General features: G+C 45.0%; 1 protein-coding gene across 1 annotated transcript in view; it reads left to right on the top strand.

Moving 5' to 3' along the window:
* Positions 1–10,983, top strand: part of TRHR (thyrotropin releasing hormone receptor) — a 25,179-nt gene extending 14,196 nt beyond the window's left edge. The window contains exon 2 of the mRNA XM_035125628.1: positions 10,516–10,983. Within this exon, the coding sequence (XP_034981519.1) occupies positions 10,516–10,983 (468 nt within the window). The remainder of the gene's footprint in view (positions 1–10,515) is intronic.
* Positions 10,984–11,707: the final 724 nt, after the last annotated feature.

Raw genomic sequence — 11,707 nt, 5'->3', positions numbered from 1 at the left:
CCCAGCTCCTGTCCACCTAGCAGTTCAAAAGCACGCCAAAGTGCAAGTAGATAAATAGGTACCGCTCTGGCGGGAAGGTAAACGGCATTTCCGTGTGCTGCTCTGGTTCGCCAGAAGTGGCTTTGTCATGCTGGCCACATGACCTGGAAGCTATACGCCGGCTCCCTCGGCCAATAACGCGAGATGAGCGCCGCAACCCCAGAGTCGGTCACAACTGGACCTAATGGTCAGGGGGTCCATTTACCTTTACCTTTTATGCCTCTGAATGTCAGTTGCTGAGGAACACGAATTGGGAGAAGGCTGTGATGTCCTATGACTTTATGGTGGACTTCCCACAAGCACCTAGTTGGCCATTGTGAGAAACGGATGCTGGACTGGATGGGCCTCTGGTCAGATCCAGCAGGGCTCCTCTTCTCTTATGTCTTTTGCTGAGTTGACTGCACTGACAGGTAGAGAGTGAATAGTGTTGTGAGTGAGAAAGACAAAGGTGAGCCTCCTTGTGTGTTTCTGCTAAGCACTTATAGGTCATGAGTCTACCAATGAATGGAAAACACCCCTCTTCCCCACTTTTATGCTTCTGACATTAGCAGGCAACAAACTGTTTTTATTTTCTCAGATTAGGCCTATTCAGTAGCATAGCATTTAACATTTGTAACGGACTGAAATAGGGTCAAGATCAATGAGACTATAATACAGCACCGTGGGTAAGCTGGCTGTTTGAAGCTTGGAAGATCAAAGTCTCATTTCCCTCATTCAGAACTCGAGAGGCCAAGTTCAATGCAAATTCCACGTTGGAGCATATTTCACGATGGTGTGATCATTCAGGGAAAGGTTGTGCAAGAAATTAAATGTGATAGTGGCAACATTTTTAGAAATAAAAATTCCGTTGGTTTGCTTCTAAAGGTTCTCTTGTACTGTATATTGTTACAGCCATATTGCATATTGTCATTTCTCTCTGCGAGATGAAGAAATAACTTTCTCGCTATACTTCTGTATAGATTGATACCTAAAGATTTAGTGGTCACTCTTCCTGGAAGCCAGGGGGACTATAGCTGAATGGCAGATCACATGCTTTGTATGCAAAAGGTCCCAAATTCAGCCCCTAGCATCTCCAGATAAGGTAAAAGTCACCCTGAGCACCATATGTCTCAGGACACACCCACCCAGCTCAAGGAACAGTGGTCTGTCCTGATCCCTTGCAGGCCAGGTCACATATCACCACAACTAGACCTCTGATCTTAGCATTGTATTCCTATAGCACTCAGGTTGCAGATTATCCTCTGCCTGCTCTTTAATAGCAAACTGGCAGGATTTACCATATTCCCAGTCTTAGCACTGTGGTCCCACAGCAGTAAGATGACAGATGAATGTCTGCCTGCTACCTTTTTAAAGAACAGAGGCTTATCCCCAAGCTTAGTGCTGTAGGACTACAATGCTAAGATCAGAGGTAAGCCTTTGCTTGCTCCCAGCTTGAAATTTGTGAAAAATGTCCTGTGGAGGGTGAGCCAGTTCTGTTGCAGATATTAATATTGCACGACTTGAAGCAATAGGATGTATAAAAACTGACTTCTTTTGGAATAAAAATTGTCCAGACCCATAAATATGATTCAAAAGCTTTACTAACCAGAACCTTCTTCATAACAGGTACAAAGACAAATAATGATACATCCAGATAATTCCATAAGACATATACTTGTCAAAGCATAGGTTCATCTTCATAATTAGATTACTCCAAATAGACCTGAAATCAAAGGTCTTTCTCTATTTGGCAGGAAATGCTATCTCTCCTAGAGAGACCTCATTAGCACATCTTTCTCTCATGTGGCAGGGAACAAAATACAATTCCCTTCAAAATGGTGATTTGCAGCTACCAGGTGGCGCTGTGGTTAAACCACAGAGCCTAGGGCTTGCTGATCAGAAGGTCGGCGGTTCGAATCCCTGTGACGGGGTGAGCTCCCGTTGCTTGGTCCCAGCTCCTGCCAACCTAGCAGTTCGAAAGCACGTCAAAATGCAAGTAGATAAATAGGAACCGCTACAGCGGGAAGGTAAACGGCGTTTCCATGTGCTGCTCTGCGGGAAGGTAAACGGCGTTTCCATGTGCTGCTCTGGTTTGCCAGAAGTGGCTTTGTCATGCTGGCCACATGACCTGGAAGCTATACGCCGGCTCCCTCAGCCAATAATGCGAGATGAGCGCGCAACCCCAGAGTCGGTCACGACTGGACCTAATGGTCAAGGGGTCCCTTTACCTTTACCTTACCTTATTCATGTGATCTAAGGTTAAACACCATGTGAAAGAGCAAAGCACATCAACAGTTAATTATTAACCCATCTTAGAGAGCTCTGCTTTGCTTTAGTATACCCCAATGGAATTTTCCAATGTTAAACCCTTAGCAATACACATACAGGCATTTTCCATTGTGCAATTAAACAATTATATTTAACAAGTTCCGAATCTGCAGCCTAAAAGAGCAGTTCTCAGCTGCTACTCTAACAAGAAAATTATTTTTAGGAAAGGCTATGCTTGCACATCATACTGCTTGAAGCGATGAGACATGATAATTATATAATGAGATGTCCTAATGGAGAACCACCTGCAATATTTCTAAATCTTTCTGGAACTTTCAAAACGACTATCATATCTGCGTGATCAATATACAGTAGCTTTATAGAAGAAATTATGCATTCAGGACCACAAGCACATCTATAATGGCACTGTGATGGAATGGGAGTCAGTGGGAGTGTTTATTATCTCAACATGATGAGCCATTCAGCATCTGCAGTCTTTTGCAGAAAGGTATGCAATTTGCGAAGGAAGAGATGTGCAGGAGTCCCAAGTATCATTCTGACCGGATCCGCATAACACATTTATTCCTTTGTGTTCTGAAATGGATAATGGTCAATATTTGGTACATGCTGGGCACAATCCACTTTTAAGTCGCGTTGGTTTTTTTTGGAGAAGTGTCTGATTTTGCCTGTTTTGCATCTTCTGCTATTAGCAAACATTTCTAACACAATCCTCCTAATATTTACTCAAATGTATATAGGATTACCGTATTTTTCCATGTAGTAGGCAAGGTTTTTTGACTCAAAAATAATGTTTAAAAACTGTGGTCGTCCTATACATGGATAGTAGCGTGGTGGTGGGGAGCTGTGAATTGGTTAGCAGGTGAGCAATCCCCCCCCCCCGTGCAGCTGTGGGAGCTGCGCACTCTAGGGAGCCTTTTCCACAGGGGCGTGGAGGGGAAGCTGCATGCGCCAGCCAGATGGTTTGCTGGCGCGCAACACCCCCCCCATGCTGCTACAGGAGGCGTGTGCTCTAGGGAGCATTTCACGCAGTGGCGTGGAGGGGAAGCTGTGCGTGCCAGCCAGCTGGTTGGTGAGTACAAAACTCCCCCCCAATGCCGCTGCAGGAGGCGCGCACTCTAGGAAGCTGTGAACTGCCAGCCAGTTGGTTGGCGGCCCATGCTAGTGGCATTGGGGGGGGGAGCGGCTGCCTACTCTGCCAACCCCCAGCACCGGGCCCTGCTGGGGTGATGGCGTGCATGCAATTCCCCTTAAAAAAGCTCAACAACATTGGGCCATCTCCCCTCATTTTTTTCTTTAAATTTAGTCCCCCAAAATAGGGGTCATCTTATATATGGGGGTGTCTTATACACGGAAAAGTATGGTAAATTCAAAAGGGCTAACTCCTAGAGAAGTATGTTTGGGATTGCACAATCTTATGCTGGTTTATCCAAATGCAAACCCCACTGTGTTTAATCATAAGGTCCTAGTAGTGTAGAGTTGGAAGAGACCCCAAAGGCCATCTAGTCCAACCCCCTGCAATGCAGAAATTACAGCTAAAGGATCCCTGACAGATGGTCATCCAACGAAAGTTCAATATGGACAGTGGGAGTTAAGGTCAAATTGCATCCTTTGTTAAATAACATGTGCCCTTCCGTTTGAGGAGGGGTCTTTGATCTAGCAGAGGCTTCTACTAATGGGATTTCTTTTGCCAATTTCCCCTGAAATGCTCTGCAGCTATGGAGCTGTCAATTTTAGTCCTCTTGGTTGCTGATTTTTCCAATCCTAATTTCAGTTCTCCACATTTTGTGAGCAATTGGCAACTTTATTTTATTTTAACTCCTCATGAGAATTCACCAGCATTTAATGTGGACTTCTCCGGCTGAACACATTTTGATTTACAGTTTTGATTAATATACACATTTTTGAAAGCAATTTCCCCTAATATATGCATTTTTGTGTACGTTAGGTGGAGACCTGCGTTACAAAATTCGGTTAAGTGTGAATTTTGCAGGACAGTTGTGTTTCACTTCACATGTTGCTTTAGAATGTGTGGATTTGATAGGTTTTGCTTTGAATGCATGCTGAACAGAACTTCTCCTCCACTCCTTCTGCAGCTTCTGAAAATCTGCTCCATAGGGTTGGTAAAAGGTAAAGGTAAAGGGGCCCCTGACCACTAGGTCCATCTCGCTTTACTGGCTGAGGGAGCCGGCGTACAGCTTCCGGGTCATGTGGGCAGCATGACTAAGCCGCTTCTGGCGAACCAGAGCAGCACACGGAAACGCCGTTTACCTTCCCGCCGGAGCGGTACCTATTTACTTACACTTTGACATGCTTTCGAACTGCTAGGTTGGCAGGAGCTGGGACCGAGCAACGGGAGCTCACCCCATCATGGGGATTCGAACCACCGACCTTCTGATCGGCAAGCCCTAGGCTCTGTGGTTTAACCCACAGCGCCACCCACATCCCTTTCATAGGGTTGGAGGAGTGTCTAAAACAGTTTGGAAAATGGGGAGGGGGCTGCAGGAGAAAGGGAATATGCAAACATCACCTCTGCAGAATCCTCCAGGAGATCAAACAGTTTCTCACAAATTGAAGGAAATGATTGGATGCAACCAATTGTGGTTTGATAGGCTTTGGGATTGCAAAAAAGTGTAAGGATCCTGTTTTCACTGATGTGGAGATTTCCTCCCCCCTCTTTTTAAAAAGTGTAACCTTTTATTAAAACATTGGGTTGAAAGCCAAACATATATAGCAGCTGTGATATGACAAGCCCTCTCATTTACACACAAAAGCGTTGCATGAATGGAGTGGAACGTTTTTCATATTTAGAACAGCATCAGATGCTACTTTTAAATGTGCAGCCGTGGTGGGGAGCGACATCAATTAGCCCTCCCTCAGTTAAAAAAAACAGCTTGCTATCTTGTCTGTGTGACTTGTGACATGCTGCTATTCAGAAACAAAAAAAACTAAATAATTAATACATTCAGAAATATTAACTTGCATTTGGGGGGGGGGGCTTGGCCAGTACCTTTGCCAAGCCCCTCTCAGTTATTTAATCTGTCTTCATTTTCTGCTTAAGGGGTAGCAAATACTGAAATACAAGCAGCTGCTGAACCTCAACAAATGAATGAATCAAATCAGGCATTTGGTGAGGCCAATTGAGGGTTGGTAATTCTGTTCAGTGTGGGGAAAGCATTGTGGACCTCAAAGGTCATTTAAGACCACAGAAGGCGACTGCTAGGACCCTATATCCCAACATCAGTACCTGAGTTGGCTGCAAATCACGTATCATATATACGTGCAATTTGCCTCATGTCAACTGCACAGTTTGGAAAGAGCACAGCTGTCCTTAAGTTCACCTGAACCTGCTGCAATAATGTTTCTCTACAAAATTGAAGCAGAAAAGAACTCTTTAGCATCAGAGGCAAGGAAGGTATTATTCTCTCTCCCTCTCCCTCTCTCCCTCTCTTTCTCTCCAACAGGTACATCAATAAACAAGTGGAACCTTAATAAATAAAAAGGATTCTTTACTTTATTCTGTTTCTTCCCCATCCTTTACCCTAATGTCCCAGGGTGGGTTTACAACAATCAAAACAGTTCCATGCATTCAACAATTAAAAACATTTCCATATATGAAATCAATGCAAACATTTAAAAATAATAAAATATAGACACAGTTCAAAATAGTTCCAATACAGATGCAGACTGGAATAAATGTGGAACGCTATGTTTTGCAAGCAGCTGGGTCTGACTCCCCACCCAAGAATACTCCATTCCATTCCCCTTCCTCCAGACACCCATCCCCTGCAATAGGCCAGTCAGTGTTGCTCTATTCCAAGCATCCCCAAACTTCGGCCCTCCAGATGTTTTGGACTACAATTCCCATCTTCCCCGACCACTGGTCCTGATAGCAAGGGATCATGGGAGTTGTAGGCCAAAACATCTGGAGGGCCGGAGTTTGGGGATGCCTGCTCTATTCTCATTTGGCTGGTTTTGGGGTTATGGGACTGCCCCCTTTGATCCTCCCATTTTTGTACTTCTGTAAACGTTGGGGTTCCCCACAGCATGCTGCAACAGCCCTTTTGCTTCTTAGTGGCTACATTTCCATTCACACCAGAATTCACAGCAAGAGAGAGTAATTGCATGGTATAATTAATGAACTTGGTGCTTCACAAAGTAGCATAAGCGATGAAGTCAGGTCCCTACCCTGCAGAACTTGCAATTTTATAGAAATATCCTTTCCCACAAAGCCCTGTTAATGACCCTTTCCTCATGCAACAAAACAGAAGGGTGGTTGCATGAGATATAGGAATGTAAACACACACAGGCTATACATTCTTGGTCGCATCAGCAGATGAACTCAGCTTGCTCATTTACCAATGGGAGCCTTTGGGTTTCTCCATGTTTGGTTGGGGCTGGTGAGAGCTGAAGTTCAGCGACATCTGGGGTGCCTCGGGCTCCCTATTCCCAGAGAAGGCTCAAAGGCAAGTTCTCAAGATCCATGTTGTATTGAACAGGAGCCATAAGCACTCCCCAATTCCCACAGACAGCTAATTAGAAATACACTTTCAGATAATGGGCCTTGTACTGGCAATCGCTTCTGAGGGCTAGCATGCACATTCCCCAAATAGTTTGGTAGATCCTATGTTTTGTGATTAATTTGGGGTGAGGGGAAATCCAGAAGTGCAATTCCAAACGAGACCAGCATTCTTATCGGTAATATGGCAGAGTGTTTGTCTGCTGCAGAGTTGCTTTACTAGTTTAGGAGAGCTCAGCCTTTTTCCTTAGCTGCTATAAAAAGTACGAAATTCAAAGGGAGCAATATCCTAATGAGAATATTGTACACTTTGGAGTGTTTTCACGTTTTAAAAGTACAACACTTTTACCATGAAGAGGGTCACGGGGGGAGGGCAGGGAAAGAAAGGTTTCTCCCATCCCTAAATTGAAATCTTAATAGGCTTCTCAAGAAGGCCTATTCAATATGTTTTCCATACAAAAAGATCCCCCGACGATTGAATTTTCAAGTGCTGTTTAAGGAAGACAGAAACTTGTTCAGAGGGAAGCTTCTCGCCGTTCCCGAGAGGACATTAATGAATGGTTGTAATAATGGATCGGGTCAAAACACTTCAATTGTATATTTTTAATCTCCTTTCCAAGTACTGTGGCTATGTTAAAACCCACATCAAGGCCAAATGTCTTGGCGATGATCGATGTCTTAATGATGGATGAATCAGACTATTCTTTGTCCTTGTCAAGTCTCCATGTGTTCATTTATAAGTCCATTCTGTCCTGTTTCTGCATCAACCTGCTGTGCTTCAATATGCATTTTCTTACACAATAATATTTAAATATGCATTTTGTCCCAGTGTACTCCTGGTACTTTGGGGGAGAAATCTGATTAAGTGCACATGTTAGAATAACCTAATTAATGCACACTTTCCAAAACAATACATGAGCCGAATACACAGCCAGCCTTCCTAGCCTTGCCAAAGTAGTTCATGCGCTGGTTACTTCAGGACTGGGTCACCGCCATATGCGCTCTATGTGGGGCTTCTCTGATTCTGCAGCCAGAGCAGAACGCTGCAGCACGATTGCTGACAGGAGTGAGATCTGCGCTGGTTGCTGATTTGCTTCTGGGCCAAGTTCAAGGTGGTACTATTAGCATGTGAAGCCCTTAACAACTTGGCACCAGTTTATCTACAAAATCATCTTATCTGGTGCTTTTTTTCCTGGAAAAAGACAGTGTCAGTAATCCATAGCTGCCAAGTTTTCGCTTTTCTCGTGAGGAAGCCTATTCAGCATAAGGGAAAATCCCTGTAAAAAAGGGATAACTTGGCAGCTATGCAGTAATCGCCACGATCCTCTCCCCCTTTTCTCTCACTCCCAACACCTCACTGCCTTGCTCTGCCTAATAATACTGCCAGCCCTATCTGCATGCCTAATGATAGGGCCGGCCCCGTTTGTGCCCAGCCTGCAGCATACAATCCACAGTAGTTTACCAGCCTTAGACTCTGAGATTCTCAGCTCACGTTGTAAAGTATGTACCTGATTTCAATGCCTTTCAAAAAATGTATCCCCTTTGGGAATCAATAGAAAATTGCACTTCTCCAACCATTAGCTTCAAGGCATTATCATTAACTTCAGTTGGCTTCCTCTACAGTAAGTGCTTGGGGGGGGGGGAGAGAAGGCCTTCAGCCTGACCTCAATAGATGATGCCTTGTTCTGTGTTCAGTTCTTCTCTCTCTCTCTCTCTCTCTCTCTCTCTCTCTCTCTCTCTCTCTCTCTCTCTCTCTCTCTCTCCCCCCCCCCTGCCCCATTTCTGTAATAGTTCTGTCCCACAATTCCATTCACTATTACATTAATGGCTGGCTCTTCGCTCCTGATAAAATGGAGCACTCTTAATTTAGTGCGGTGGGAGAACACCGAGTTTGAGCTTGTAACTGCATCAGATTAAAATAATTTCTCTTATTCTCTGGACAATTCTTGGGCAGAGGTTGTGCTGAAATAACTAAGATGCTTAAATTGCTTATGATTGGTTAGTATCGCATAACCCCTGAAGTCTCAGACAAAGAGCTTCTACCATGGGGGGGAATATCGTGTAGCAAGTTACCCATTGATCTTTCTTTGAAGGACTGAGTCACTGCAGCACATTAATGAGAGAGTTGGGGCTTGGTTTCAATGATAAGAAAACAATTCTGATTATTCAGAAGCAGCAGAACACTTTCCATTTTATTTTTCCAGAATTTGATGGCATGCTATAGAGATGGATATTAATTTTATAGGTTCGCCGAAGTATGGGAAACTTATTCAGAGCTCCACAAACATGTGGAGGGATGGGAAAAATATAATTCAGCAATCAAATCCTGCTATTATTGTTATTATTGTTGTTTATTAAATTTGTTAGTCTCTTTATCTTGCCCAAGACCATCTTACCAACCAACCCCAAACCCCTCACATAGATACAATTAAAACCAAGGAGGAGGAAACTACATTAAAAACACCCCTCCCACTTCTAAAATGCCACAGATGGTTAAAGGCCAAAGGCCTGGTTTTAGAGGAAAGATTTTGCCTGGTGCCTAAAGATATATAAGGGTGGTGTCAGGTGATCCTCCTTGGAGAGAGAATTCCACAAGGAGGGTGCCACCACAGAAAAGGCCTGTTCTCATGCTGCCACCCTGGTAGCAATATGGCATTCCACTAGATTACCCTTTCCCAATCTGGTGTTCACATTCTCCAGCTTGTTTTCTTCATCCAAGGGAGAGTTCAGTTGGTATAGACTATGAGACTCAGGCCCATGGGTTCAAGCCCTATGTTGGGCAAAAAAATAATAATCCTGCTTTGCAAGGGGTTGGACTGGATTCTACTTAGAATCTTAAGATTCTAAGATTTTACGATGCTTTTAACTTCAACCCTGACACAACTATGGCAGCTGGAGCAGTGGCAGAGGAAGGAGATGCAGGTGTCATCAGTGAGGGTGTGTGTGTGGCAAAATGAGGTGTTTTTTTAAAAATAAAAAAAATGGGCTCACAAAACTTTTTAGGAGTGATGTGGTGGCTTAGGCGCCTGCAGGTTCTGTGCTGCCTGAAACAGCAGCGTGGGAATTCTGTCTGCCTACTGCCTCTCCCTCAGCCACCCTAAAGCTGAGGGGGAGGTGGTGGAGAGACTCCAAGCGTCAGAGAGGCTTGTCCCGCCCCCATGGGTGGATCGCTCCGCCCCCGGCTGTAGGACACTCCCCTGCACCAGGCACCCGAGCGGCTAGCTATGCCGCTGAGCTGGAGCTGCTAGGAGTTGTGGAAGGTTGAAATAAACCCTGAAGTGTTTGCTGTGTTCCTTCCCTCCTTTCCCCTCCCTTGCTGTTGCTCACATGGTGTTATGTACTGAGCTGAATCCTAGAACAATAGGATTCAGAATCAGCAGTCTGATTGGTCCGCAGGAGCTACCCAATCCAACTCCAGGTGGAAGTGAATCCGCAACCTGATTGGCCTGCAGGAGCAGCCAATCAGGCTGCAGGCAGAAGTCAATCCACAACCTGATTGGCCCAAAGGTGTAGCCCTGAAGTAGCCAATCACGCAAGGCCCATTGTGTAAATAAGGTATATAAGCAGATGGTTTTGGGAAAAGAGCCATTCTTCTCTTCTTCTCCTTGATGACTATGAGCTGAATAAAGAGCATGAAATTCACTCTCGACTCCGAGTATATTTCACATGGTATTGTTTCCTGTTCCTCATAGGTCACCAAGATGCTGGCTGTGGTTGTAATCCTTTTTGCATTTTTGTGGATGCCCTACAGGACCCTGGTGGTTATCAACTCTTTCCTGTCTCGCCCTTTCCAAGAAAATTGGTTCCTGCTGTTCTGCAGGATCTGCATTTACCTAAACAGTGCTATCAACCCTGTGATTTACAACCTCATGTCCCAAAAATTCAGGGCAGCCTTCAAGAAACTCTGCAAATGCCAGCAGAAGCAGTCGGAGAAGCCCAACAACTACAGCGTGGCCCTGAACTACAGCGTCATCAAGGAGACAGACCATTTCCACACTGAGCTAGAAGACATCACCATCACAGATGCTTACCTGTCATCCACCAAAGTGTCTTTCGATGATACCTGTGTGTCGTCTGAGGTAAAGAAGCACTACAAAGCTTTAAATGTGTCCTTCATCTTAAGGTCCATGAAAAAGATGCAACTGCAGAAGGTTTTTTGAGAGAGGTAGAATTGATGACTAGAAGCCAAAATCCAGGCCTATTGTTGCTTTAATAAAGGGATGGGGATAGTGTGACCCTCCAGGTATTATCGGACTACATCTCCCATTACCCCTGATCCATTGTTTATGCTGGCAGGGGCCAAAGGGCATTGGAATCCAACAATAATTGCATGGCCATAGATTCCCCATCCCTGCTTAACCAAATCCACATAGAACAATAGAATTGTAAAGTTGGAAAGGGCCCTGTGGATCATCTAGTCCAGGCGTCAGCAACGTTTTCCAGCCGTGGGCTGGACATCGGCTGGACATGTGCAGAAGTGATTTCCAGCACCGCGCTGTTCATGTCCGGGGTGCCGGAAATCACTTTTACGCGTGCACAGATGCCGTTTCCGGCACCACTCGGCGAGTTTCCATGCAACGCTATGCCAGTTTAGCACAGTGCGCAGGGGACTTGCCGAGCGGGCAGCTCAGTGAGCGGGTGGCTTGTGGGCCGGATCTTGGGCCGGAGGTTGCCAACCTCTGATCTAGTCTAACCCCCTGCAATGCAGGAATGTGCAGTTGTCCCATAAAGGGATCGAACCTGCAACCTTGGCATGATCATCAGCACCACACTCTAACCAACTGAGCTATCCAGGGTACTGCTAACATATTCAACAACATTTTGACCCACAGATCACCTTCGTAACTTACATTTCTTCACGATGGAGCTCAGAGCAGTTTTCTG

This window comes from Zootoca vivipara, chromosome 8 (assembly GCF_963506605.1).
Source record: "Zootoca vivipara chromosome 8, rZooViv1.1, whole genome shotgun sequence".
NCBI classification, from domain to species: Eukaryota; Metazoa; Chordata; class Lepidosauria; order Squamata; family Lacertidae; genus Zootoca; species Zootoca vivipara.
The sequence above is the reverse complement of the archived record's forward strand: the minus strand, read 5'-3'. Positions and strand labels throughout refer to the sequence as shown.